This window comes from Ornithorhynchus anatinus, chromosome 12 (genome assembly GCF_004115215.2).
Source record: "Ornithorhynchus anatinus isolate Pmale09 chromosome 12, mOrnAna1.pri.v4, whole genome shotgun sequence".
Classification (NCBI taxonomy): Eukaryota; Metazoa; Chordata; class Mammalia; order Monotremata; family Ornithorhynchidae; genus Ornithorhynchus; species Ornithorhynchus anatinus.
In genome coordinates, this window is record NC_041739.1 from 28,936,645 (window position 1) to 28,964,503 (window position 27,859).

Below are 27,859 nucleotides of genomic sequence, written 5' to 3' on the forward strand. Positions count from 1 at the left end.
AGTGCATGTGTGTGTGTGTGTGAGAGAGAACTTCCAGGGGCAGCAGCAGTTGAGTGCATGTGTGTGTGTGTGTGTGTAGAAGAACCTGCTAGGGACAGCAGCACTTGGTGTGCGTCCTGAGCGACTGTGTGTGTGTGTGTCTGTGTGCATGCCTTGCCAGGGGCAGCCACAGTCCGGTGCATGTGTGTGTGTGTGTGAGAGAGAACCTCCAAGGGCAGCAGCAGTTGAGTGCATGTGTGTGTGTGTAGAAGAACCTGCCAGGAGCAGCAGCACTTGGTGCGAGTCCTGAGCGGCTGTCTGTGTGTGTGTGTGTGTCTGTGTGCATGCTCTGCCAGGGGCAGCAGCAGTTGGGTGCATGTGCATGTGTGTGTGTGAGAAAACTTCCAGGGGCAGCAGCAGTTGGGTGCATGTGCATGTGTGTGTGTAGAAGAACCTGCCAGGAGCAGCGGCACTTGGTGTGCGTCCTGAGCGGCTGTGTGTGTGTGTGTGTGTGTGTCTGTGTGCATGCTCTGCCAGGGGCAGCAGCAGTTGGGTGCATGTGCATGTGTGTGTGTGAGAAAACTTCCAGGGGCAGCAGCAGTTGGGTGCGTGTGTGTGTGTGTGAAAACTTCCAGGGGCAGCAGCAGTTGGATGCATGTGCATGTGTAGAAGAACCTGCCAGGGGCAGCCGCACTTGGTGCGCGTCCTGAGCGGCTGTGTGTGTGTGTGTGTGTGTGTGTGTGTCTGTGTGCATGCTCTGCCAGGGGCAGCCGCAGTTGGGTGCACGTGTGTGTCTGTGTGTGTGTGTGTGTGAGAGAGAACTTCCAAGGGCAGCAGCAATTGGTGTGCGACCTGAGCGGCATCATGGGGGGGTGTGTGTGTGTGTGAGAAAGAGAGAGAGAGAACTTCCAGGGGCAGCAGCAGTTGGGTGCATGTGCGTGTGTAGAAGAACCTGCCTGGGGCAGCCGCGCTTGGTGCGCGTCCTGAGCGCGCGCGTGTGTGCGTGTGTGTGCGCGCGCGCGCGTGGAAGAGCCACCCGGGGCCGGCCAGCCACACTCTGCGCGCGGCGCGGGGGACTTCCTGCGCGAGGGGGCCGGGCGGAAGGATCGGCCGGGCCGCCGGCGGCCCCCGGGCTCGGCTTCCCCGGCGCGAGCGACGACGCGGAGGGATCGCCCGGCGCGCGCGCGTGCGAGGGCGGCGCGCGCGAGGGGGGGGGGGAGAGCGCGCGAGGGGGGGGAGAGCGCGCGCGCGCGCGCGCCGGCGGCTGCTGGTTCCGCCTCTCCTCGTCGTCGTCGTCGTCGTCGTCGTCGTCCGGCCGCCTCCGCTCGCCCCGTAAGTCAATGTGAAGCGGCGGCGGCGGCGGCGGCGCCTCCGGGCCCCGGGCCCCGGCGGAAACATGGCGACGTCCCTGCATGAGGCGCCCACCAACCAGCTGGATCTGCTCATCCGCGCCGGTGAGGACCAAGCGGCCCCCGCCGCCGCCGCCGCCGCGTCCCCCACACGCTCCCCCTCCCTCCCTCCCTCCCTCCCTCCTAAGTTTCCCGGCCGCGCGCGCGCGGGCCCGGAGGCGTCTTCCCTCCCCCCCTGCCCGACCCAAGCCATGGAGGCGGCGAAGGAGAAGCGATCACCTGACGGCGGGGCCGGGGGGGGATGGGATGGGATGGACCCGGGAAGGCGCGGCCGGGTCGGGGATTCCCGGGGCGGGGAGAGGCGAACCGGCCGCTCGGGAACCAGGAAGTGAAGGAGCCTCCGCTGTCCCCGCCTGCCACGCTGTCTGCCCCCCCCCCCTGCCCCCGGGCCGCCTCCTCCGAGGGGCCCTCCGAGCTGCGCGGCCGCGGGAGTAACGGGACCGGCCCCGTTACCTCGGCCCGGGGAACCGAGGGGGGGTGCCTGGGGCGTGCCCCCCCCCCCCCCCTCCGCCCCCGTTTTAAATCTCTTTTCAGAAACGGAGATGTCGGGCCCGCCCTAGGGCGCCCGGGGAAGGGGCGGCCTCGGGGAGGGCCCGGGTTTTCCCCTCCGTCCCGCTCCCCTTCCGTGCCCCCGTGTCCGTCGGCGGAGAGGGGCGGGCGGCCCTGCCAATGGCAGCCCCCGGGGGCTCCGGGAGGCGGGGCCCCGGCCCGCAGCGGCTCGCACAATGGACGCGGGGAATTGGAGGGAAGACCCACTGTAAACACGGAAGTGCCCGACCGCCACGACCACCACCACCACGACGCCGGTGCACAGTGTGTCGCGTCGCACCGCGGGAGGGTCGCCTCCTCCTCCTCCTCCTCCTCCTCCTCCACCACCTCCTTTTCCTCCTCCTCCTCCACCTCCTCCTCCTCTTCCTCCACTTTCTCCTCCTCTCCTCCACCTCCTCCTCCTCTACCTCCTCTTCCTCCTTCTCCTCCTCCTCTTCCTCCTCCTCCTCCTCCACCACCTCCTTTTCCTCCTCCTCCTCCACCTCCTCCTCCTCCTTCCTCCACTTTCTCCTCCTCCTCCTCCACCTCCTCTACCTCCTCCTCCTTCTCCTCCTCAACCTCCTCCTCCTTCTCTTCCTCCTCCTTTTCTTCCTCCTCCTCCTCCTTTTCTTCCTCCTCCACCTCCTCCTCCTCCACCTCCTCCTCTCCTCCACCTCCTCCTCTCCTCCACCTCCACCACCTCCCCTTCCTCCTCTCTCCTCCACCTCCACCACCTCCCCCTCCTCCTCCTCTCCTCCTCCTCTCCCTCCACCACCTCTTCCTCCTTTTCCTCCTCCTCCCCTCCTCTCCTCCACCTCTTCCTCCTCCTCTCCTCCACCACCTCCTCCTCCTCCCTCCTCCTCTTCCCCCTCCTCCTCCTCCACCACCTCCTCCTCCCTCCTCCTCTTCCCCCTCCCCTCCTCCTCCTCCTCCTCTCCTCCACCTCCTTCATCTCTTCCTCCTCCATCGCGCCACCACCGACCCCACTCCCTTTTGCCGCCGTCCCCGTCCTGTCCCCTTCCCGGTCGATGAGACTGTGAGCCCGCCATTGGGCAGGGATGGTCTCTATCTGTTGCCCAATTGTACATTCCAAGCGCTTAGTACAGGGCTCCGCACGTAGTCAGCGCTCAATCCATACTACTGAATGAATGCGGAGAAAAGGAGAAGCGCAAGGAAACAGAGTTTTTAATAACAATAATAATAATGTGGGCGGCTGTTAGGTGCTTCCCGGGTGCCCAGCACTGTCCTAAGCGCCGGGGTAGGTACCGGGCATTCAGGGTGTCCCGCACAAGGCTTCCCCCTCTTCATCCCCGTTTTACAGATGAGATCCCCGAGGCCCAGAGAAGTGAAGCGCCTTGCCCAGAGTCACCCAGCCGACAGGTGGCGGAGCCGGGATTAGAACCCATGACCTCTGACTCCTAAGGCCGGGCTCTTTCCGCCGAGCCACACTGTTTTAGGGTGGTCAGAGGAAGCACGCGGCCATCCCCAGGCCCTCGACTCTGTAATAATAGGAATTGCGGCATACGAGGCGCCGGGGTGGACGCAAGCCGGTCGGGTCGGACGCAGTCCCTGTCCCACGTGGGGCTCACAGTCTCCATCCCCGTTTTACAGGGGAGGGGACCCCGGAGCAGGGAAGCGACTTTCCCAAGGTCGCTCAGCGGAAAGGTGGAGGAGCTGGGATTAGAACTCACCACCTTCCGACTCCCGGGCCCGGGCTCCTCCCCGCCACGCCCTATGCCGCTTCCCGAGCGTGTCTGTAAAGTTCCAGCCCGTCAGTGGATTTTGAGAGGGACCATTGTGGTCTTTTCAGAGCGCTTCTGCTGTTTGACTGGGACCTGAGCAGAGAACTCACAACTCGAGCCAGTGAGGTAGATGGGCGTAGAGGGATGCCCTACTTCCAGGTGAGCAAACTGAGGCGAAAGGAGCGCCTAGGTCTCTAAGTGACAGGATAGGTTTAAAATTCAGTGACGTCCCAACGTCGGTCGTGTAGCCTCCGCGGACCCCAAGCAGCATAACTGTGCCAGGAGGAAGAGAGTCCGAGGATCTGCGTTCTAAATCTCAGCCCGGCCACTCGCCTGCCCTGTGACCTTGGACGAATCAGTTCATTTCTGTGTCTTACCTCATCTGTAAAACGGGGATCGAGGCTGGGGGACAGGGGCTGGATGCCATCTGATTATCTTGTGTCTACCCCGACGTTTAGTAAGTAGAATGCCTGGCACGTAGCGAGCGCTTAAATAGTATTCAAAAAATTGAGGTGGGAAAGATATTTTAGTTTCATATTAGTGATGCCATATCCGTTACTAACTGCGTTGTGGGGAAACGTCGGTACAGGTAACGGACTGTGCTGTCTGGCAAGATGCGCGCTTAAGGAGCTCCCTGAAGTAGCCCCTGATGAGTTGGAAAGGGAAAAGGAAAAAGACACCTAAAATTCCTTGAAAGGCCGGTGCGGGTGTTAGAAGGGTAGGAGGTGAAAAGGCGGGAAAAGTTGGAGCCAGCAAGAAGCTGTTTAGTGTCAAAAACTTTTTGAAAGAAAGTGGAGACTGAGAAGAGCCGTGATTTTTTGTTGTTGTTGTTGGAAATGTGTAGCTTCATTCATTCGGTCACATTTATTGAGTGCTTACGGGGTGCAGAGCACTGTACTAAGAGAATACTTTTCGTTAGCCTGAGCTTGGAAACAGAGATGTGTGTCCTAGAAGCAGTTACGTTTCCCGGCTTCAGGGCCTTTCATTTCAGTGACTGGGCATCAGCGTTATAATTACAACAATTGTAAGAAGGCAGTTTTAATGATAACGGTTTTCTGAAGAAGAGATCTGCGGTATTTAGAGTGTTGTATTTTTCGAAGCACTGTACTTTGGTTAATTGTTACTTCAGGACCTCTGAGAGTTAGGCATTTCACTTGCCCCCTTTCGACTGGCAGACACTCGAGCCACGGATGCTTACTGCCAAAAGGTTGAAGCAAAATTGGGGAGGTAGAGTTGAGTCTGTGACTCGTAGCCTGAATATAAATGGAAACCCTGCCGTCTGTGACCCCGTGACCTTGGGAAAGTCACTTCACTCTGCTTTGGTATTATCTCCGTCCCATAATTGGAGAAAACGCTCAAGTGAAATCCACCTACCCTCTGGGGTACTATTCGGCAGTCCAACAACTTTTCATCGAGCAACCCCAGGTGGCTAGCACCATGCGAGGGTGCAGGAATGATAAGTCAGAGACTCGGGCCTGAGGGCCATCAGATCAATTAGTAGGTCACCAACAATACAATACAAGAGAACGCCCCAGGGAGGGAAGAGCTGAGGTGGGTGTGATCCTGGGAGGAAGGGGATTGGTGGGTTGGTTGGGGTTCATTGCCGGGAAAGCTTCCTGGAAGAAGATCTGCTTGTCCTGCACGTGGTGAGCATTAACTGTTGTTGAGAGATGATTTGCAGTTAAAAGGATTAACTACCTTAAACCCTTTGATAATAACAGGGAACTTTCTCGATACCGTTTTTTTTTTTGCCTGGATACGGCTTACTTAGTCTTCCAGTTAAACCCCCTCCTTTAGAGTGGGTTGCACCTCCGAGCGTATTAAATCGAGAAAAAGCGTATTCCAGAGGAGTAGAAACTCTAAAGAAGCCGTATTCTAAATTAATGGGTGAAAACGCGATATTAAGGGTTAGAGAAAGCAGCGTGGCTAGTGGATAGAGCATGGGCCCTGGGGAGATAGACCTGGGTCCTAATCCCAGCTGCTTGCCTGCTGAGTGACCTTGGGCGAGTCACTTCAGTTCTCTGGGCCTCAGTTACCTCATCTGTGAAATGGGGATGAAGACCGTGAGTCCCCTGTGGGACACCCACCCGATCGCCTTGTGTCTACTCCAGGGCTTAGAAACAGTGCTGGCACATAGTAAGTGCTTGACAATATCATCAAAAAAAGTATGTGTATGCTTTCTAAAGATACAGTCAGTTGTATATGTGAAAGTTGTATTCCTGAAGAAACTCAGAGTGTGCTCTAGTATTTATGCCTTGCCACACACCTGCACGAAACTCTTGCTCCTGACTCTGCTCCACGTTGTTTCCAGACATACATCCATCAGGGGAAGATTGTTCCTAGTTTCTTGGTTGCATTCTCTCCAGAACACATGACGAAAACGGGTGTGGTAGAAGGACTGACACCTAGCAAGTGCCCAGAATACCTTGTTGAAAATGGAAAATCTGTTTGGAGACTTGTAATTATTAAGCTAGTGAATGTTTCCGTGCACTCTTTGTTGTTGCTATAAAATGGTCGTGCAACTGATGATTTGTAGAATTGTCTGAAATTGGAATTTTACATTTCTGAGTGTAAGATGGAACTGGGTACCCCCTTAGAGGTTGGCGGAATCCTTGTTTTAAAATTCTTTCCCTCAAGAGTATGTTCAGAGTAAATCTGTTTATGTACTGAAAGCATCTTTGTTAAATAGGTAAATGTTTTCAGGTCTTGCTCTGTTAGGGAAAAAAAAATCTAAAGAAATTCCCACTTAAGTGTCTTTCCATCGCCACATCTGTTCATGTATTGTCAGCCGCAAGTATTTATTGAACACCTGCAGAGTGTGTGTGTATACATATAGATCTATGTAGAGGGAGAGATGTATCACAGGTGAGTGTGTTTGGATTTGGTTTTAGTCTTATCAACTTGAAATCATAAGGAAGATAATGGTATTTGTTAAGCGCTTGTAAGTTCCAGGGACTGTTTCAGGCACTAGGGTAGATACAGAATGTGTGGTTCGGACACAAGACCCTATCTCACACGGGGATCAACAGTCCAAGTAGGGAGGGCGACCAGGTATTTAATCCCCATTATATAGATGAGGAAACAGGCACAGAGAAGTAAAGTGATTTTCTCATGGTCACACAGCAGCCAAATGGCTGGATTAAAATACAGATCTTCTGACTCCCGGGTCCATGCTCGCTCCACGAGACCACGCCCACATTTGAAAATGGTTTCAGGTACACCTCTGTGAACTTAAATTCTTATTTCGGTTTGGTTGTATGTCAACATTTCCATTGTTAGCCATTGACCAGTAAAATCCCAGGGAAATTAGGGTAATGAGCTGGAAATGAAGAAGAGAAAATAAAGAGTTTGGGTAAAAAGAAAAAGAAGAAGAAAGAATAGCATTGGTTTTTTGGGTTTGATTTTTTTTTTTTTTTTTTTTTTTGGTATGGTCAGTCAGTTTGTTGGTTTGTGTAACCCACTTTTCAGTCGGGGTTGCAGTATCCGAATTACACTTCATTCTAAGCCTGTGTCTCTAAACAGAGGAAGGGAAGGGCCAAACAGTTCAGAAAGGTGTAAATGAAGGCCTTCCATTTTATGCGATTCTTTTTTCCTTTTTGTTCAGATGAGTAAAATTTTAGCTTTTTCTCGAGAATGGAATATTTCCCCATCTATCGTCAATGTGCATTTTGGTAAAACAATGAAGGGAAACTCTTGATAAGCATTTTCCAATATGTATGTGTTTTTATGGTATTCGTTAAATGCTTACAAAGTGTCAAGGCACCGTACTAAGTCCTGAGGTAGGTACAGCTAAATCGGGTGGGACGGTCAGTCCCTGGCTCACAGAGGGCTCACAGTTTTAATTCATTCAATAGTATTTATTGAGCGCTTACTATGTGCAGAGCACTGTACTAAGCGCTTGGAATGAACAAGTGGGCAACAGATGATTAATTCCCATGAGGTAACTGAGACACAGAGAAGTGAAGCGACTTGCCCAGGGTCACACGGCAGACAAATGGTTGAGCCCAGGTTTGACTCTCAGGCCCGCACTTTTTCCACTAGCCCCTCCCCCTCCCCCCCCCACACCCACCCCGCTTCGTACTGTAATAGAACTTACCTCTGCAAACTCCCTTGAAACTCTCTAAAAGTTTTAAGCATTTCATGTTAACATTAGGAAGCTGTCTATCAGTATTCAATACACTTTGGAGTACTCGAACACGAGGGACTCTATAACTTTGGTTGTCTCCTCTTAAGAGTGTATCGGTTAGATTGAAGGGGCGTCTTTAATTGGAATTGACCTGCGGTTTAAGGATAGTGTTTATTTCTCGCCTAGACTTGGAAGTATAGATCTTCCACCAAGTATCACAGTAGTTGCCTCATGGCATTAAAGGATAAGCCATTGGAAATCAGGTGCTGCAGTTTAGTAATGACCTTGTAATGCTAGCTTATCCCAGGATTTCTCAATGCTGGCGAGAGTGTTGGGGCCTATCGAAGTGCCCTTGTTCCCCTTTTCAAATCCTCTCAGACTAATTTTGCCGCTAAACTTTATTTCCGAACTCAGAACAACTCGACGAACCCGTTAGATGCAGGGCCAGCTCTCTGCGTAAAGTCCGAGGTACGCCTCCGCCAGACCCGATTACCAAGTTTGGTGTTTTGTAACGGTAGGCGAGTGACAGTCTGTTATGATTCCCCCTCTTCGGCGCTGTTTGATTAGAAAGATAGCAGGGGAACAAGGAGACATTCACTAGATAGCGGGTGGTTACGCGGGCCATTTGTATTTTGGGGACTGCGATTAAAACTCTACTCTTTCTTGAATCTTTTCCCTGTTGCATCACTGTGTGCAGAGCAGGCTGTAGCAACACCAACTAGTGGTGGCTAAATGGGAAATGCTGCCCTCAGGCTCGTCATTGTGTTTGATTTGACAAGGACAGTATGGTTTATTTTTCTCCTTAACCATTTCAGATGCATTTCTAGAGAGATGCAAGGGAATGTGTGCTCCTCGATCGTGTTTTGTTTTTTCACAGGCAAAATGCTTTGTTTTCCCCCTTAAACATTCAGATAGATAACTAGGACGCTATTAGGGATCCCAACTTGCGATGAGATTAAAAAAAAAAAATCTGAGAAGCAATAGATGGCGTCATGCTAACTTTATTCACGTTTATACTGCGCAGATCCCAATTTCAGTCCATTTGAGAAGACTGTTGGCCCGCCGGGATTGAACTATGATTTGGGCAAGCGTCATTCGTCACCTTTGGTGCTACAAAGAAATAGTTAAAGCGCTCTGCGCTTCATGACAGCAGTTGTATTTCTTCTTGGTTGATTCATCCGTTTTTGTTATGAGGTGTGGCGCAACTTGGGAGAGTAGAAATAGGTTGTAATTTTTTTCTGAAAAAGCTGGTTTGGGGTTGCTCTTTAAACTGCAAGGATTATCGAGGGCTCAAGGGAATGCAGGTTATAGGTAAAATTGAAGTTTACACCTACTCCAGGCAAGTTTTCTTTAACCGTCTTGCTGAAATTCCTACCTTCGTCTCACCCTTAGAACACTTTACCGCCAGTAAATTGTGCCACGGATCGAAGTCGAGAGCGTGTATCCTCCCCTTGATCCGGAATTGGGAATCGAGTTTTCATTAAAGGTTTTATTTGTGAGCGTCTCCTGCTGGTTGGTTATTAATCTGATATTTCATCATGTTTTAAAAGCGAAGATGGGTTCAAGCGATCCTCCCGTTACTAGAGAATGAAGAGTTTTTGAATGCTTTGTTTTTAACCTCACCTTCACACCAAATTGTGTCCTTTGCTATGCAATTGCAAAGAACGGTTTATATTTTAAATCTGGTAAAATTACGAGTCCGGTGGCCCTTGTTCAATATTTTAAATACAACTCTACGGCGTATTTGATGAATCATAACGTAGGTGTGTAAGAAGCGATTTACCCTGGTAACTTGAATTACCAAAGCACAGAGAGTGAAACTTGGCAGTAGTTTACAGAAGCAATTTCATAGGTTTTTTGGGTTTTTTTAGTTTGATTTCAAATTTGTATCTCTTTTTAAAGTTGGCAACATTTTAAAAGCATTTGTATGGCATTGAGGAAACGGGGGCTATATTTTAATATAACTGCCACCGCTCTCTAAACGCACACTGAGAAATGTAACTGCTTTTAATCGTGACAGTCATTTTCCTTTCTGGATTGAGGGTGCTGTTGCAAATTCGGTGGTTTCTCTGACACCCTCCTCCCCACCAAAAAAAAAAAAAATTAAATCATGGGTTTTAAAAAAAGAAGACTGAATCCTTTGAAATTCCAATAGGAGTCCCAGTTGAATCCTCCTTAATTCACTGAAGCTGCAGATAGTGTAAGCAGGGTCACCTAAAGATAGAATTACTCAGAGGTTGGCTGCCTCTCTGGAACGATTTGACTTTGAGCAGATTTCCATAAATGGAAAGAGCAACTGGAGAGACAGAGTACCTTAGTGAGAGTGTGGTTGATGGGCAACAGGTGCTAATGAGTCACTGGATTTAAAAACGGGACCCCAAAGGGCGGGGGTGGGAGAGGTGTAGGGGGGAGGGAGGGTGAAGGATTTAGGTGCATTTGGGAATCCAGTTCAGTAGCTTCTTTTGAAACTTCGCAATTGCATTTGAAAAATATCAGGCTTTAAAGTTTGATGTTTGTAGTAAATTTGAATGTCTAAAATGTTTTTACTCAATTTTTGTAGGTGTGTTCATAGGTGAAAGGGAACCTTGCAGGTCCATTACAAAGCCCCCTGGATCAGTACCTCGGTAACTTCAGTGCTGTCAAAAAAGCAGATCCTACCAGTTAGATTTGTAACTAGGATTATATAGCTTATATCTGTAATTCTGTATACATCCATAATTTATTTATATTAATGTCTCTATCCCCTTCTGGACCGTAAGCTCATCGTGGGCAGGGAATGTGCCTACCATCCCTGTTATATTGGACTCTCCCAAGCACTTAATAGAGTGCTCTGCACACGGTAAGTGCTCAGTGAATACGATTGATTAATAGATAAACATCTGCTCTTTTCAGTCATATTTAGTGAGCGCTCACTGTATGCAAAGCACTTTATTGAGCACTTGGGGGAGTGCGATATACTAGTAAACAGACACATTCCCTGCCTACAACGAGCTTACAGTCCCCCGTGAGTGGGGCAGCCTGCTCATGAGGGCGTAGAAAAAGCCCAAAAAGCATCCTCACAGGGTCTCTCCTCAGGGAGTGGGGAACGGACAAAGAAAGAGTACTAAACCCAGCGAGGGCACGACTAGCTATTGTGACCACAGTCAGTGTGATCTTGCCCTCTTATGGGCCTCTGCTGTTTGGCAAAGGCAGTAGCCAGTTCCATCTTTGTCCTTCTCCCATCATATGTCACTGACTCTCCTACCAGTGGCTCCTGGGAGGATGCCGGGGGTGGGGGGTGGGGGGAGCTTTTGATGATTGTCCCGGGAGCTAAATGTGAACCTCGATTGGTTCTTCCCGGGCTTGTCCCCCCCACAGAAGTCCTTGGGGTGAGAGCTCTCTCCTGTCCAGAGCCTTTGGAGAAGAATCTGGTCCTGAGGACCCTAGAGTCATTTGTAGCTTGGAGCCTCCCACTGCCTCTTTTCACAAGAGGTATTTGGGTTGTGGCTAAGTGGGTGAAGCCTTGGTGCATCGGTTTCCTCCATCGGTTTTCTTTACTGGCAGATCAATCAGTGGTATTTATTGAGCACTTACCATGTGGAGAGCACTGTACTGAGCACTTGGGAGGGTAGGCTAGAACAGAATCGGTAGATCCATTCCCTGCTCACAACAAGGACGGGGCCGGGGAGACTGCTCAGGTTGAGTTCATTATCCCTGAAGTCTTTAGGCTGAAGAGTTCCCAGCAGCTGCTACAGGGAGAAGAGCCACTGAGAGAGACCCAGATGGCTCATACCTTGGCTTTGGGCAGTCCTGGACCTCCTGGGGAATGCAGGGACATCAACACCCCCTCCCGGCTCACTGCATTTAACTGACTGTGTCACAGTTTGTGGATTTGGCCCGTCACCTGTGCGCTTAAAAGCACAATGTACACGGAGGCAGGGGGACTTGGGCTTATGTCTCAGTGTTACCAAGAAAGCCGCTAGCAGCCCCTCTGGTTTTTTGTGGCACTCCAGAGTAGGTTTTACTCTTCTCACCCCTGAATTGTTAATCTGTAACAGTCTGTATTTTTTTCAGGTTTGTTTTGGCTTGAGATTCATGCAGAGTTCAAATTTCAAGGGGCTCTCTCTCTCTCTTTTTTTCTTTTTTTTGGATGGTATGTATTAAGCACTTACTATGTGCCGGGCACCTGTATTAAGCACTGGGGTAGATACAAGCTAATCTGGTTGGACACAGTTCCTGTCCCACAAAGGGCTCCAAATCCCTATTTTCACATGAGGTAACTGAGGCACAGAGGGAGTGAAATGACTTGCTCAAGGCTATACAACAGATGAGCAGCGGAGCTGGAATTAGTATGGAATTAGTACCTAGGCCGTCTGACTCCCAGGCCCCTTCTCTGTCCAGTAGGCTATGCTGCTATTTCCCTCCAGAGATTTCCTGGGAGCTAGTCAGCTGAGGCTCCCTGAAGACTTGGTCTTGGGGAATTTTGTCTTGTCACTTTTAAACCCTTACTTACCAGTAATACAGTACCGGGTTTGTTTTGGGTTTGTGTGTGGTTTTTTTTTTCTTTAACCTGAAACGGGTATGTAGGTGATTACAAATGGGTTTTGGTGTGAAAGCTGTTTGAATTTACAATGCTTGAGATCCATTTTTAATGATGTGTTTCTCTGATTCTCTCCCCCAGTGGAAGCGTCGGTTCATGGCAGCAATGTTCACTGCCCAGATAAGACTATTGAAGCCGCAGAAGCTCTCCTTCATATGGAGTCTCCTACCAGCTTGAGAGATGTCAGAAGTCCAGGTATGTGAATCACGCAGTTTATTGTTCACAGTCAAGAGGAAGAGAGTGAAAAGCAGCATCTAAACTGCTCATTTGGGAAAACTTAGATTAAAAAAAAATTAAGCTTATTTTTGTATCTCATGCACACTTGAGACTGTTAACTGCTGTTCTGTGCCCATATCTTGAATTCTCGACTAGGTTCCGCTTTGCTTATTTTCTACACCAAATTCAGTACGAATGAGTTGTAGTAAAACATCTCTCTTAACTTTAGCCAGAATAGGAATCCTGCATCTTTATTCTTCAGGCTGGGTGAGAGAAATTGGAGCATCATCTCTTATGATGGATAACCATGAGCTCCATACTTAGTGACAAAGGAAACGATTCTTGGCTCCCAAGGAGTTTTGAGTTCAGTAGGAGGAGTCACGTAGGAGTCGTCGTACGGTTTGAGTAATGGACCGAGTACTTGTCACCTCCCAAGGTTAGAAGAGTGTGAAGCGGTGCCGAACGTAGCCTTCGATGCCAAACCGAAGGGAGCTTTTTTTAGGCCAGCTGCCTATTCCAGGATGCCAGGTGATGCTCAGTGTTCCGTAACTATCAGGTTTTCCCTTGGCACCTTTTAGAGTAAGAGCCATAAGCAGATGGTAGAAAAACTATTAATATTAATGAATTCCCAAATGACCCCTTTAAAAATTAAGCCCATGACCTGCCAGACTGATTCTTAATAAAAGAAAAACCTCTCCTGAGCTTTCAGGCACTTCAATGGTTTGGGGTTTTGGTGTTGTTTTTTTTTTCTTTATCACATTCAGTTAATGGAAGTGGTGTTCTTTGCTTTTTTTCCTCATACTTTTTCTAGTGGAAGTCTTTGTTCCTCCATGTGTGTCAACGCCAGAGTTTATCCATGCTGCTATGAGGCCGGATGTCATCACAGAGACTGTGGTGGAAGTGTCAACCGAGGAATCGGAACCAATGGATGCCTCTCCAGTCCCGACTTCACCCGATAGCCATGAGCCAATGAAAAAGAAGAAAGGTAGGCTGGATTGGTGATTTAGTGGAAGCAGATGTCTTGGTTTCAGAGTTGTTCCCCTAGGGCAAAGGATGGGGAACTGTAAAAGTTCACAACCTAGCCATGTTGTGAAACCTGTGTTCTGGGGGAGTCAGATTGAGTTCAGGGAGAGTTGGTGTCACTCCAAATTGTGACATTAGTTTTATGATTAAACACTCTGTCCATTTGTACTTGAAATGCAAATCCTGGGGATTTTAGCATGAGAGAGAAAGCATTGGGATGAGATTTCCCGGGTTGGAGTCCTAAAAGAGGCTGTACAGGAAGTCAGAAGACAGCAATCCTTCCCCCAACTCCCCCCAACTGTCTTTCCCATCTGAGTTTTCCTGAGATGGCTTTCATTTTGGGGCAGTGAGGCCTCAGTAGCCTTTTCTGTCTTGTTTTTCTCAAGAACAGTATCAGACAGAGTAAGCAGTTTTCCCTGGACTCAAGTGGTGGTGATTTCTAGATGGTCAACTACGCACTTTAGGAGGAGCATTCCTCCATAGGTTATACTGTTGCAGCACACTCAGTCCCTTAATGGTTTGAAAGTTATACTTCTCCTAAAGTGCCCAGCTTACTCCCAGTGAACAAATTTAGATGCTGGGAGAATTGGGCTCCGGGACTTGTGCCTGAAATTGACTAGCTTTGTGACCTTGGGCAGGTTCTTCATTCAACTTCAATAGCAGATGGGAGGATTAGTGGTATTAATCATTAGGAGCGTGCTTAAAAAAAAAGTCTCCCCAAAATGCAATTAAAACTTTTCTCTTCCATTGTCAGAGGGGACAAATCAAATTACAAATCTTCCCCAATTCTGCCAGGGTGGACCTAGTTAACTTTCCTGATAGTGTGATGAATTGTCAATATTTCCACTGTCCACAGTTGAATCAGCATGCATTTTGGAATGGGGTTGTCTGGAAAGTTTGGCCACTTTTAAAGGTCATGAATATTTTTTCCCCTTTGGGGAATTTCCCCTCTCCCTACTCAGTAAAGAGGCTGGGGTTTCCTTGGGCAAATGGCACCTGGGGTAAAGTTTGTTTTAGCTCTTGTGTATCAATCAGTGGTATTTACTGAGCACTTACTATTTGCTGAGCACTGTACAAAGCACTTGTATCATCATTCTTCTTGAGCCTATAATCGAGGCCCCACCCCAAATCCAAGGTTTGAATCTTGTTATATTATGAATTGGTGTTGGATTTATAAGACCCTGAATTAAGCAAAGCACCTGAAGAGTGTTGTGTGGGTCAGCGGGGATCTGTGATGACACCAATGGCTAAACAGATGCTCAATATTAGCAAACACTGAAAAGAGGGAAATATTACCCAAGTAACAGTTGGTATTTTACACGATTCTTGACAGGCTGTCATGACGCCCCCAATTTTTAAAATGAAAACCCAAGTTTGGCCAGGCCTGTTCTAACAGAAACCTATGCCTGGGCCACCTCCCTTTATTGAATTATTTAATTTCAATTATCTAACAGTTCATTTTTAATCTGCCTTGGGTTGGAACAAACACAATGCCCTTTGGAGAGGGGTCAGGTGAAGACTACCTGCTCTCCTGCCCCCCGCCCCTGCAAGCCAGTTCCTAAGGAGTTGAGTCCTTATGACTTGGCTTTGCTCTCAAGGGAGCTTCTGCTCACCCCTATGTGCTCCAGACTCTGCATCAATGTGCCACTCTCACTTCCAGCATGAACAGAAGAGCCCCAGAGATGAGTGGAAGTGAAGCTGGAAGCAGGAAGGCGGGCAGATGTGGCACCACAGGGACTCCCCCCACCCCTCCCCTCTGTCCCAGCCCCGGACCACTGTGGGAGAAGCCCCGCCTATCCAGAAAGGCAGGCAGCGTGAAGACTGACAGAAGCATCACCGTGAGGCCTTGAGGTCCCGCGCCCTGGATCTTGGGGAGCCTGAAGAACGGGGCTCCCTCTCAGCAGCCGTGGCAGGAGACGCCTCACCTGCCTGCTGGACTGGGAACACAGGTGGCAGTGGACCCCCCGGGGGGCCCGGAGTCCCTTAACCCCCCCCCAGTCTCCAGGAACCACCCCCTCCTTCAGAGAGACAGGGCTTCCCCAACTGGCCCCTGAGGAGGGAGGAGGAGGAAGAGGAGGAGGAAGAAGACTATGTAGTCTAGACTGTTCAGAGGTTTTTACTTAGACTTTTTTTTTTTTTTTTTAAATGTGGAGTGAAGGCAGCATGGGCTGGTAAAGAGTGAGGATCTGGCAGTGGGAGACTTCGCTCATGGTCTTGACTCTGCCACTGGATGTTGTACGACCCGAGGCAAGTCACCCTCTTTTGCCCATTCTTCGTCTGTCAAATGGGGATAGTACCAACCCCTGCTAAATTTAGGGAAGTTTTTGGCAGGGCAAAATGAAGTGGTTTAAAGGAGTTTACACTTGAACTCTCCTAAAGCAGCAGATTGTTTTTCAGATATGCAGGTAAAACTTGAGGCAGGGATTATGCTTGTACTTTCTTCCAGTGCTTGGAACAATTTGAGTATTTAGTATGGGCCTGCACCATTGAGATCTGCTGCTGTTTCTCATGTGGAATGGCAGGAGGAATTGGTGTAGCGGGGCTGGGCTGCCTTCAGTAAGTTTCCCCTCACCCTCATCCTCAACTCTGTCCATCCCTGCTCAGGATGCTAGGACTATGATCTGGGCGGTGATCAAATGGGGTCAGGGCCATCTTGAACTGGAAGCCTGAGAACTACTGCCTAGTACTAGAAAAAGGAGAAAATGTGCAACAAAATGAGAAACTTAGGAGTATTTAATGAAAGGGTATTTATTGTGTGGGGAACATCTCAGAGAAACGGCATTAAGTTCTTGGAAGAGGATAATATTATGGATAGATGGAAGATTTAAATTCAGTACATTTAAGGAATTGAAGCTCTCTAAACCTGTGATGAGTAGGTGGTGAGGGAAGCCTAACTCTCCTGGCCCGCCTTTCTTCCTTTCCTTCTTTTAGCTCCATCTCTTTTCTGCCCCATTCTTTACACAATATTCCAAGTAGGCCAGGTCAGTCGGGTGGCTTTCTTAGTCACATCATAGTTCTTTGCCAACACGCCCTGTACTATCCCGGAAAGAGGTACTTATCGTGAGACTGCATCCTTTAATATTATGTTGATCGGTTGTTGCCCTGTGTGCACATTTAAAAAAAAGATATTTAAGTGCTTACTATGTGCCAGGCATCGTACTAAGCGCGAGGGAAGATACAAGCTCATCAGGTTGGACCCAGTCTGGGTCCCACATGGGGCTCACAGTCAATCCTCATTTTAAAGATGAGGAAGCTAGGACAGAGAGAAGTTAGGTGAAGTGTACATGGAGATGGGAGAAAGTGAGAAGACCATCGAGAAGATGTGAAAATGACGCCTTAGGGAAAGAACCCAGCTATGCAGGACGAGGGATGTCATCGTAAAGAGGGACTAAATGAATCAAGTGCCTGCTCAAGTCCCTCAACTGGAGACATGTTGAAACTTAGCCTTCTGACAATTTCATCACTCCTAACAAAAGTTTCTTTACTCCATGTACTGTGAGAACCGTACTTGTGCTGGACTCTTCTGGCAGCAACCCTTATATGCTAAAAGGTCATTGTGTAGGTGCCAGAAGCTTTGCCAAGAGATACACTAAGGAATTGCTTCAAGATTTATAAATTATGGAACTAAAAAAAGTACCCTTCAAAATCCTGGCAGAAAGAGAGACATTAGTCCGCCCTACCCTGCCTTTGTAATACAGCTAAATCAGCCCAGGCGGATGAGAGCCCACCCCTCTTTGACAGGTGGAACCCTTCCCTACCTAATCCAAATCACATTTCCTTTTGCTTTGCCTGTAGTGGAGGTCATCAGCCTCTATCTGAGTAATCTTCTTTTGGTTGAAAACCATGATTCATTTGTTCTTTAGCCTTGCCTTCTCGAGGCCAAATCACAACCAGAGAAAGGCCCCACTGAGACTTGGGGTAGAATGGCAGTGGGGCCAAGAGAGACTGGTAATGGAGGCGGGCAGGGGGCTGTGGGAGCTGAGCCAGGAAAGGAAAAGCAGGAAGGTGGGTGAGAGAACTTGGGCTGGCTGCGCCGGCACCACCCATTTCTTCCCAGCCCTGAGCAGCAGGGTGCCGACTGGTCAAATCCCTTTTTGAACCCCAACCCTTTGTCCTTTCTGGGGTTGGTTGTGTGTTTTTTTTTAAATGGTATTTAAGTACTTCCTATATGCCAGGCACTGTACTAAACTCTGGGATTAGATATAACCTAATCAGGTTGGAAACAGTCCCTGTGGGAGGCTGACAGACTAAATCCCCATTTTACAGATGAGGAAACTGAAGCACAGAGAAGTTAAGTGACTTGCCCAAGGCCCCACAGCAGACAAGTGGCAGAGCTTTATGTATTAGGTCCCAGGCCCATGCTCGGTGACTTTCAGTGTTCCAACAGCTTCCTTTTCAGCCACTGGAATCATTTCCACATCACCTCTCAGTTTGGAGGCTTCACCTAGGGGAAAGGGAGTTTGGACAGAGATGAACCCCATCTGCGTCCACTAGACTGGCTCATGTCCTCAGTCAGTCAGCATGTGTGGACGTGGTGGGCGAGAAATGCCCCCTTCCTGGATAGTCCACCTCTGAAAACGAACTGGCCTACCAGCCTTGCCTTGAAACTACCCCATCAGGAAATTGTGGAGTTCGCATTTTGGAAGGCACTGCCCATTAAGAGTCCTCTTCCTCACATCCTCACACTTCAACGCTTTAAAAAATCAAAGAAGGGTTGAAATGGCAGTTTGAGACGAGGCATTGTTTCGCAGCCCCTCCTTTGACTCGGTGGTAGAACTTGGTTTTAAATCTTGGCCTTTCTCGGGCTCAGGCATTTACACGGGTGCAGAGCCCCATGGTCCCAACCAGTTCCAGGAGTGCCCACACATAGAGGTTTGGGGAGGAAGCAAAATTGACATCCAGTATGTGGTCTAGAGATAACAGCTTCTTCCAGACCAGCACATTTAGTCCCTGCACTCTAGAAACTCTAGAGAGGCTATCAGTCATGTTTTCCTTGTGTAACACCCTGAACTTTGTTTTTCACAGTTGGCCGAAAACCCAAGAGTCAGCAGTCAACTCTTTCCAACGGGTCTCCCGAGTTAGGGGTAAAGAAGAAGCCCAGAGAAGGCAAAGGTAAGGAATGCGAGAGTAGGAGGCTTTTCTCGGTGTAAGAAAGCCATTCATTCATTTTCCATTTTTAAAAAGCGAGTCCTTCGTGCATCATTAACATTGCAGCCAGAGGATGACCCCTGCCAATTCTGCTTTTACATGCTGTGGTGAAGGCCTGGGCCTGTCCCGGTAAAGGGAATCTGACAGTAATAATAATAGTGGCACTTAAGCGCTTGACTATGAGCCATGTACTGGCGTACAGAAAGATAATCAGGTCGGACAGAGTCCCCATCCCACGTGACTCACAGTCCAAGTAGGAGGGAGCCCAAGAATTGGCAGCCCAAAGTATCAAAATCAGTAGTTCCCATCAGAACACTTTATCGGGATGTGGATGAGAGAGAGCAATTACGCCATAGTCTTTGGTGGAACCCTGAGGAGCAATATTGCCTCAGTGGAAAGAGCATGGACCTGGGAATCGGGACCTGAGTTCTAATCCTAGCTTTGCCACTTGTCCACTGTGCCACATTAGACAAGTCACTTCGCCGCTCTGCACCTCAGTTTCATCACTTATAAAAATGGGGATTCAGGATAGACCCTGAACCTGGGAGTCAGAAGGTCATGGGTTCTAATCCATCCTCCACCGCTTGTCTGCTGTGGGACTTTGGGCAAGTCACTTCACTTCTCTAGGCCTGAGTTCCCTCATCTGTAAAATGGGGATTAAGACTGTAAGCCTTATGTGGGACAGGGACTGTCCAACCTGATTTGATTGGATCCACCCCAGCATTTATTAGAGTGCCTGGCACATAGTGAGCACCTGTCAAATACCATAATTAATTAAGTCCTGTTCTCCCCCCACCTTAGACTGTGAGCCCCATGTGGGACAGGGTCAGTGTCCTATCTGATTATTTTACATCTGTCCCCGCGTTTAGTATAGTAGTTGGCACATAGTAAGGACTCGTGCATATCACTTTTTACTATCTGAAGATTAGGGAGACGATCCTCCCCTCCTTAATAGAATTATCATAGTGACCTTATGTCCAAAGTTGCTTTCCGCTGATTTTCTTAACAACTGTAGATCTCTTTCCTCAGTTGGAGGAACTGAGGCTTAGGCCCAGGCTCCCTTAGTGAGGTAATTTGATATAGAAAGTGGGAGTCTGGCCTCCCAGGTCTGTGCTTTTTGCAAAGACACCGAGGTCTCAAGTGCTTGAGTGCTTCCATAGACTAGCCCTATTTCCCTTTACACATTTTGTCAGTTGGATTTGGCACTGGATACTTTGTGTGGTGTATTTTATTTTTAGTTGTAGCATCAAAGTCTAGATGAGTCAATATAAAATACATATGCTACCATGACAGGGCAGTCATCAATATGTGGGTGCCCAATAAAACCTACATCAGCCACGGAAATGCTAATTTACTCTGCCAAGAAAGAAGCCTGAAAACAAGTTTTAATTTTACTCTGGTGACACCTCAAGAGAGGCTTTAAAGGGGTCGTCTTCTCTGGAAAGAAATGAAAAGTGCTTTAACTGTGGTGACTTAGCTTCACTAATGACCAGACCACATTTAGGAAAGGAGCCTATTGAATCTGGAGCAACTACAGACAGACAATCGTATACTTGTAGGCTCCATTCAGAATTAAAGTCTGAGAAGTTGAATGTGAACTCCTAAATACCATATTAGGGTTGATGGTTTTTCTTTCGTGGCTGGTATCTATAGTGGTTAGTACACTGTTTAGGTGATGATGATGATTGTATTTAAGTGCTTATAATGTGTCAAACAGTGTTCTAACCACTGAGGTAGATACAAGTTAATCAGGTTGGACAGTTTCTGTCCCACATGGTGTTTATAGTCGAAGTAGGAGGGAGAACAGGTATGGAATACCCTTTTTACAGTTAAAGAAACTAAGGCACAGAGAAGTTGAGTGACTTGGCCAAGGTTATAAGCAACCAGTCAGCAGATCCAGGATTAGAATTTGGACTCTGACTCCCAGGCCCATGGCTCTTTCTGATAGGCTGTGCTGCTTTTCTTTGTATAGGCACAGGACACTGCAAATTCTGTTAGAAAAACTTGTTGAAATTTCCTGTAAGTCACTACAGTGAGTTTGGTTTGGACCTTGTCTGGCAGCCGTTTTTCCACAGACAGCAAGGCCCTGTTTTCTTGAGGTCTGATTGATTTTGTGGGGCCCCACCTCGCTGAGGGGCAGCGGAGACCAGGTGATTTTTTCAGTGGCCACCATTCTGGATTCTGAGCCTGGAAAGACTCAGGACAAGATTACCCTGAATGTGTTTCCTTCTGGAGAACAAATGGGAAAAAAAAGTATTTGCCTCAAGTTTTTTTGGTGGGGGCGGGGAGGGAATTGAAGTATAATAGTTTTGTGGTTCATGTCTGGGGCTTAGAGAAACACAAGCCCTCAGGATGAGAGCAGGCATGGGGCAGCCTGGCTTTGCGTTGTGGGCTAGGAGGCATGTTTTGATTGAGGAGGCCCACTTTCACCCCTCCTGACACACCTCTGTTGCCTGGAAGATAAACCCTGGTCCCTCCCTGCTTGTGTAAAATGGGCTCCCTTTAGAAATAAGTTAAATTTGTTTAAAAAAAAAAAAATCCCCTCCCCCCCCCCCCAAAGAACTTCTCCCCATTATAGATTATTTCCACACATTTCTACGAAGCCTCCTACTTCCTCCCTTCAGCACAGTAGTCTACAGAATACCTTCGGAAGCTGCCGAGTTGATAAATTGCTGACTAAATCTAGTCATCCCGTTTAATGTCCTCAACACCTACTTCTTGTTAATGGGAATACCGTAGGCCCGTTGTGGGCAGAGAATGTGCCTGCCAACTCTGTTGTAGCAGACTCAAGTGGTCAGTACAGTGCTCAGCACACAAAAAGCACTCAATAAATAACATTGATGATGGGAGATGCCCAGTTTTGAATCGGAAGGAGAAATTGATGAAGCAAGTTAGGTGTTTAAACTTAGGTGCTCAGGTACCGAAGGATAGTAAGCGCTCAAAAAATACTATTGAATGAATGAATTAGCCAGTCTCTTGCCCGTGGACTTTTCAGATATAAACTATGGTAAGAAGCTCTCTCTAAGGAAGGAGACTGCTGAATTACCTGTGGCTGTCAGTTACTCTTGGTATCCCTGCTCTCTGACCTCCCTTCCTCCTCTCTCGCCCCGCTCCGGTCTATTCTTCACTCCGTTGCCCGGCTCATCTTCCTGCAGAAACGATCTGGGCATGTCACTCCCCTTCTTAAACAACTCCAGTGGTTGCCTATCGACCTCCGCTCCAAACAAAAACTCCTCACTCTAGGCTTCAAGGCTCTCCATCACCTTGCCCCTTCCTACCTCTCCTCCCTTCTCTCTTTCTACCGCCCACCCCGCACGCTCCACTCCTCTGCCGCCCACCTCCTCGCCGTCCCTTGGTCTCGCCTATCCCGCCGTCGACCCCTGGGTCACGTCCTCCCGTGGTCCTGGAACGCCCTCCCTCCTCACCTCCGCCAAACTGATTCTCTTTCCCTCTTCAAAACCTTACTTAAAAATCACCTCCTCCAAGAGGTGTTCCCAGACTGAGCTCCTCTTCCCCCTCTACTCCCTCTGCCATCCCCCCTTTACCTCTCCGCAGCTAAAGCCTCATTTTCCCCTTTTCCCTCTGCTCCTCCACCTCTCCCTTCCCATCCCCACAGCACTGTACCCGTCCGCTCAACTGTATATATTTTCGTTACCCCATTTATTTTGTTAATGAATTGTACATCGCCTCGATTCTATTTAGTTGCCATTGTTTTTACGAGATGTTCTTCCCCTTGACGCTGTTTAGTGCCATTGTTCTTGTCTGTCCATCTCCCCCGATTAGACTGTAAAGCCCGTCAAACGGCAGGGACTGTCTCTATCTGTTGCCGACTTGTTCATCCCAAGCGCTTAGTACAGTGCTCTGCACATAGTAAGCGCTCAATAAATACTATTGAATGAATCCCTGTTCTTAATTTCCTGGATGCTAGGTAAATCGCCTTTGACTCTAAGTATATGTTTAACATTAATCTCAATTGAGAGATTTAACTGCAAGTGTTCCAAAAAAAACCCACGTCACCATAACTACAGGTAGTGTTAATTCATTCCTTCATATTTGAGTCCTTCTGTGTGCAGAGCATTGTACTAAGCACCTGAAAAGTACAATTCAGCAACAAAGAGAGACAATCCCTGCCCACCACGGTCATGTTATACTCATGGAAGACCTGGTGGTTTATCCACAGGCACTCCTTCCTACCCATAATTTATTTTATACTCTTCCCCCCTGCTAGATTTTTAAGCTCCGTGAGGGCCAGCGATCGTGACCTGTCATTCATTTTATTGTAACTTTCCAAGTGCTCGAACGTGTTGGCCAATTCTGTTGTATTGCATGCTCCCAGGCGCTTAGTACAGTGCTCTTCACGCAGTAAGTGCTCAATAAACGTGATTGACTAGATTAGCCCAGCCCTGTCTGCATACTACAGGCAATCAGTAGTATTGGTTTTAATGTTTCCTAAATCGGTAGGTCAACCCGACGAATCCGGTATTTCTATTTGAGGGTTTCTGTCTGCATCTGCGTCAGCACCCATAACCCTCACCTTATGCTGCTTCCCTTATGCTCCCATCCTCCCTTCTTCCTCCTTCCCTAGCCCTGCTGGCCTTTCTACTGGCCCCCTGTCAGCTAGTTGTTCCCGGACATCTGGACAAGTAGTGGACCTCCAGGTGGCTGAGCCCTGCTACACCTAAGTCCTGAAGCACTAGAAATGGCTTTGGGGTGGGGGGGCAGGGAGGGACAGGAACAGGCCACACCTTAATAATAATAATAATAATGTTGGTATTTGTTAAATGCTTACTATGTGCAGAGCACTATTCTAAGCACTGGGGGAGATACAGGGTCATCAGGTTGTCCTACGTGAGGCTCATAGTCTTCATCCCCATTTTACAGATGAGGGAACTGAGGCCCAGAGAAGTTAAGTGACTTGCCCACAGTCACACAGCTGCCAAGTGGCAGAGCCAGGATTTGAACTCATGACTTCTGACTCCCAAGCCCGTGGGCCAGGACTATTTTGAGCCCTGGGAGACTTGGGGGGAGGGGGGAGAAACCCTGCCTGGCCAGAAACTGAACTCTGAAGCACTCCCCACCCCCTCTGCTTTGAGCACAACCTTGAGTTGACGTCACGATTCTGTCTTTGAAAGTTAGATTTGCTTATATTTATGAAGAGAAACTGCCTTAAGGTTTTCCGGAGGGGGCTGTGCAGTTTTTCTGGTTAACAGGTGGGAAGAGTCCCTGCAGCACCTGGGCAGGCAGGCTTGTTGCAGTCAGAGACTTGATGTTTACAGAGCATCTGCGCTGCTGTGTCCATCTGCACCGTTTAGTGGTTTTAGGTGGCAGCTTTAAAAGAACGCCTGTGTAAATGCTGGTTTTTTCCTTCTCTTTTCAAGGAAACACAACATACCTGTGGGAGTTTCTTCTAGATCTTCTCCAGGACAAAAATACCTGTCCACGGTATATCAAGTGGACACAGAGAGAGAAGGGCATATTCAAGCTCGTGGATTCGAAGGCCGTCTCCAAACTCTGGGGCAAGCACAAGAACAAACCTGACATGAATTACGAGACTATGGGCAGGGCCCTGAGGTAAGGAGTTGTGGGGTATAGCTGGATTGAGTAACGACCCCCACCCCCTCACCCTTCTGCCAAGATTTATGCCTCAGGGTCTGAAAGGGCCTTTCAAATACCTCTGACAAGCAAGCTTACCAAAAACTCTGTCAAACCAAAGGAAGAATCACAGATTATCAGGTAGGCCCCACCCTACGCTCTCACTTTAAAAAAAACCACACGAAACGGTGCCGGCTTTCCCGGCGGATTCACAAGGCGGAGCGGGCTTACGCGGAACTTTTTCTTGCAGATACTACTACCAAAGGGGGATTCTTGCCAAGGTCGAGGGGCAGAGACTCGTGTACCAATTCAAGGAGATGCCCAAGAACATAGTAGTCATAGATGACGACAAAAGCGAACCCTGCAATGAAGACTTTGCCACGGTTGCTGACGAGAAGTCATTAGAACGGGTCTCGCTGTCCGCGGAGAGCTTTTTGAAAGCCGCCTCGGCTGTACGGAGTGGAAAGAACTCGTCTCCTTTAAACTGTACCAGGACAGAAAAGGCTGTAGCCAGAGTTGTGAATATTACCTCGCCCGGACACGACGCTTCATCTCGGTCTCCCACCACCACCTCCACCTCGGTGTCGGCAACCCCAGCCCCAAGGTCAGTGCTCCTTGTCTTTGTTCCAAGACACTCCCCCCTCCACACACACACACATCACACATACTCCCTCGGGGCAGGGGGAGGCTCGTAGGGTCCTGAAGCCAGGGCCGACAAGCTGATGCTGAGCGATGGTACCAGCCCCAAGTGGGACCTTTTATGAAGCTTCAGGAATTCTGCCTTACCTGAGAGTCCCAGAGGGCCCGTAAAAAATATGCCACTAAGACAGCCATCCGGTCCGGAAGGTGGATTGACACGGAAGGAAAACAGTTAAGGTCACTGGGGAACATTCTTTCAGCAGCGTGGGGAAAAGTGGACAGAGACCGGGGCACCGTGTGCTAGAGCTCACCCTATCCAGGTGTCCCCACATTCAGCCCATCAACTGTATTATTGAGCACTTCCCTGTGCAGAACACTGTATTCTGCACTTGGGAGAATCCACTATAACAGACAGTTTCCCTGCCCACAACGAGCTTCCAGTCTAGGGAGCAGAGATGGAAGCAAGTGTGAGGAGAGACGCCCAACGTCCCGTGATTTAGCAGCGAAGTCGACCCCGAGGAGTGTTACCCGTGCCGCTCCCCAAACGGCAGCCGAGAGAACGTCATCTTTTCCCAGTAGCGGAATGAGGTCCCCCCGTGCCCTCTCCGCGAGGCGGGGGAGCGCTCACTCAGAAGAGCGAGGACCAGCTTGGGTTCTCTACCGGCAGCCTCGACTCGTTCGCCCTTCTGGTCAATGCCAAACGGTGACGTGTCCCCTTCCATCCAACAGGACGGTGCGGGTGGCGATGCAAGTGCCTGTCGTAATGACCTCCTTGGGACAGAAAATTTCCACTGTGGCGGTCCAGTCCGTCAACGCGGGGTCGCCCTTGCTCACCGGCACCAGCCCCACCGCCGCGGGCACCCCAAAGGTCGTCATTCAGACAATCCCCACCGTGCTGCCGGCCTCGGCCGAAAACGGAGACAAGATCACCATGCAGCCCGCCAAAATCATCACCATCCCGGCCACGCAACTCGCCCAGTGCCAACTGCAGACCAAGGCGGGGCTGGCGGGGTCCGGGAGCATTAACATCGTGGGGACCCCCGTGGCCGTGAGGGCCCTCACGCCCGTGTCCCTGGCCCACGGGACCCCGCTGGTGCGGCTGTCGGTGCCCGCTCAGCAGGCCCCGGCCACCCCCGCCCCGGGTCGTCGGAGCCGTCGTCAAGGGGCCGGAGGGCAAGGCGGACCCCGGGGCCCCAAAGCGGGACCACGAAGTGAAAACGTTGCAGCTGGTGCAGGAGGAGAAGCCGGCCGACGGCGGCAAGACCGTGACGCACGTGGTGGTCGTCAGCGCCCCCTCCACCATCGCCCTGCCCGTCACCATGAAGACAGAAGGAATCGTGACGTGTGACAAGTGAGCCCGGGGGCCACGGCGCGGACTTGGGGCGGGGTGGGGGGGCGAGAAGTTCTTTGTTTTTTGGTTGTTTGTTCTGTTTTTTTAACTTTTTAAATACTTATAAGAAAACAATCAGACTTACTGGACTTCAGTTACCTACCCCATGTTTCAGTGGGGAACGAACGAACTCCAGATGGAGATGCTGACAGAAAACTGCCTCTTACAGTAGAAATAACTGCACCCCCCTCCCCCCACAGGGGGAGAAATGAGGGAGGGAAGGAGGGAGGGAGGGAGGAGTCAAAGGGACCAAGCCGTTCACTACAGGATCAAGTTACACTAAGCCTTGGAACACTAATTCTCGAAGGAGGCAAGATCAAGTTTTTTCTTGGGGGGGGTTGTGGGGGGAGGGCAGGACAGGGAAGGGTGGTCTCATTGTTACAAACAGCAACTCTTGATGCATTTTAATATGCAAACCAGCAATTACTACTGTGTACGCACAGTACCCACTTAACTGGTGCTATGTGAAGATTTTTGCTAATCTAGATATTTTAGAATGTGAATTTGAAGGAGAGTCTAAAGAGACAAGAGGAGAGAGAGAGAGACCGAGGGGGGATTTTTTGTATCATACCTTTCGAGATGATTTAAAACGAAAGCCTTAGACTGATTTTCAGTTTTCTTTCTTGAAATAAGCTAATGGCTTGTTTGTGTAAAGCTTTTTTTTTTTTTTATTAAAAGAAAATTTTAAAAAATCTTGTACCTAGCACAGTATTGTTATAGACTTTACATGTAACATATTTTGTACGGTAGTTTAAGTCTGTCATAATTTCTTCATCGTGGACAAGTTAGCAGGTGGCCAGCTCTGGGCCTTTTGCTTTAACATGCCTGTCTCACTCACTTAGCCTCAGCCCTGTGCATCCATTTCAGATTCAGCTCTACCCTGTCACTTGGAAGTTCACGCTAAGCATGAATGGGTCAGGTTAGTCCTTAACCTGTAATTTTTTTTTTTTTTTTTTTTTTATTTTGAGGGAAAGTACCAGTGTTCAGAATGAACTATAATAGTTTGTATATTCAACATTTGAAGTATATTCTATTTTGTTGTACTCTTGTTTCAAAGTGTATTCAAGTAGGTTTTACTGAAATATAGAAAAATTTAATTCAGGCTTTTGGTCTCATTTTGCTCTAGTGCTGTTTGCTCTGGGGAGTGGGGGTGTGTCTCTGCTGCTCAAAGGGATCCGAGCACACCCTGGCTTTCTCTGGGAGCATGCCCACTTTCCCTGTACCTCATTTAACCCTGAGGAAGCCATTACACACAGGTAGCTGATTGGCATGTTGACTGGGGAGGGAGGAGGGCTAAGGGGTGAAAAGAGACCACGCCGGAGGCAAGAGGCAGGGAATGCAGCTTCGTCCAGAGGAGTAAGCATCGAGAACGTGGGCAGTTTCACATCCTCTAAAGCTGCTAGTGCCCACAGCCAGCTCTTCCAAAGTGTTTAAAGAGAAACTTCCAAGTTGTTAGGGCGGTTTAACCTAAAGCCTGGCTGCCCCCAA

At 49.1% G+C, this 27,859-nt stretch overlaps 1 protein-coding gene across 1 annotated transcript in view; it reads left to right on the forward strand.

Annotated features, from left to right (window-relative positions):
• The window catches only part of ELF2 (E74 like ETS transcription factor 2), a 63,546-nt gene extending 36,073 nt beyond the window's left edge, over positions 1–27,473 (forward strand). The window contains 7 exon segments of the mRNA XM_029076362.2: positions 12,445–12,558; positions 13,391–13,564; positions 18,628–18,714; positions 24,129–24,321; positions 24,593–24,946; positions 25,711–26,109; positions 26,111–27,473. Of these exon segments, the coding sequence (XP_028932195.1) occupies positions 12,445–12,558; positions 13,391–13,564; positions 18,628–18,714; positions 24,129–24,321; positions 24,593–24,946; positions 25,711–26,109; positions 26,111–26,336 (1,547 nt within the window). The 3' untranslated portion in view covers positions 26,337–27,473.
• The last annotated feature ends 386 nt before the right edge of the window (positions 27,474–27,859 follow it).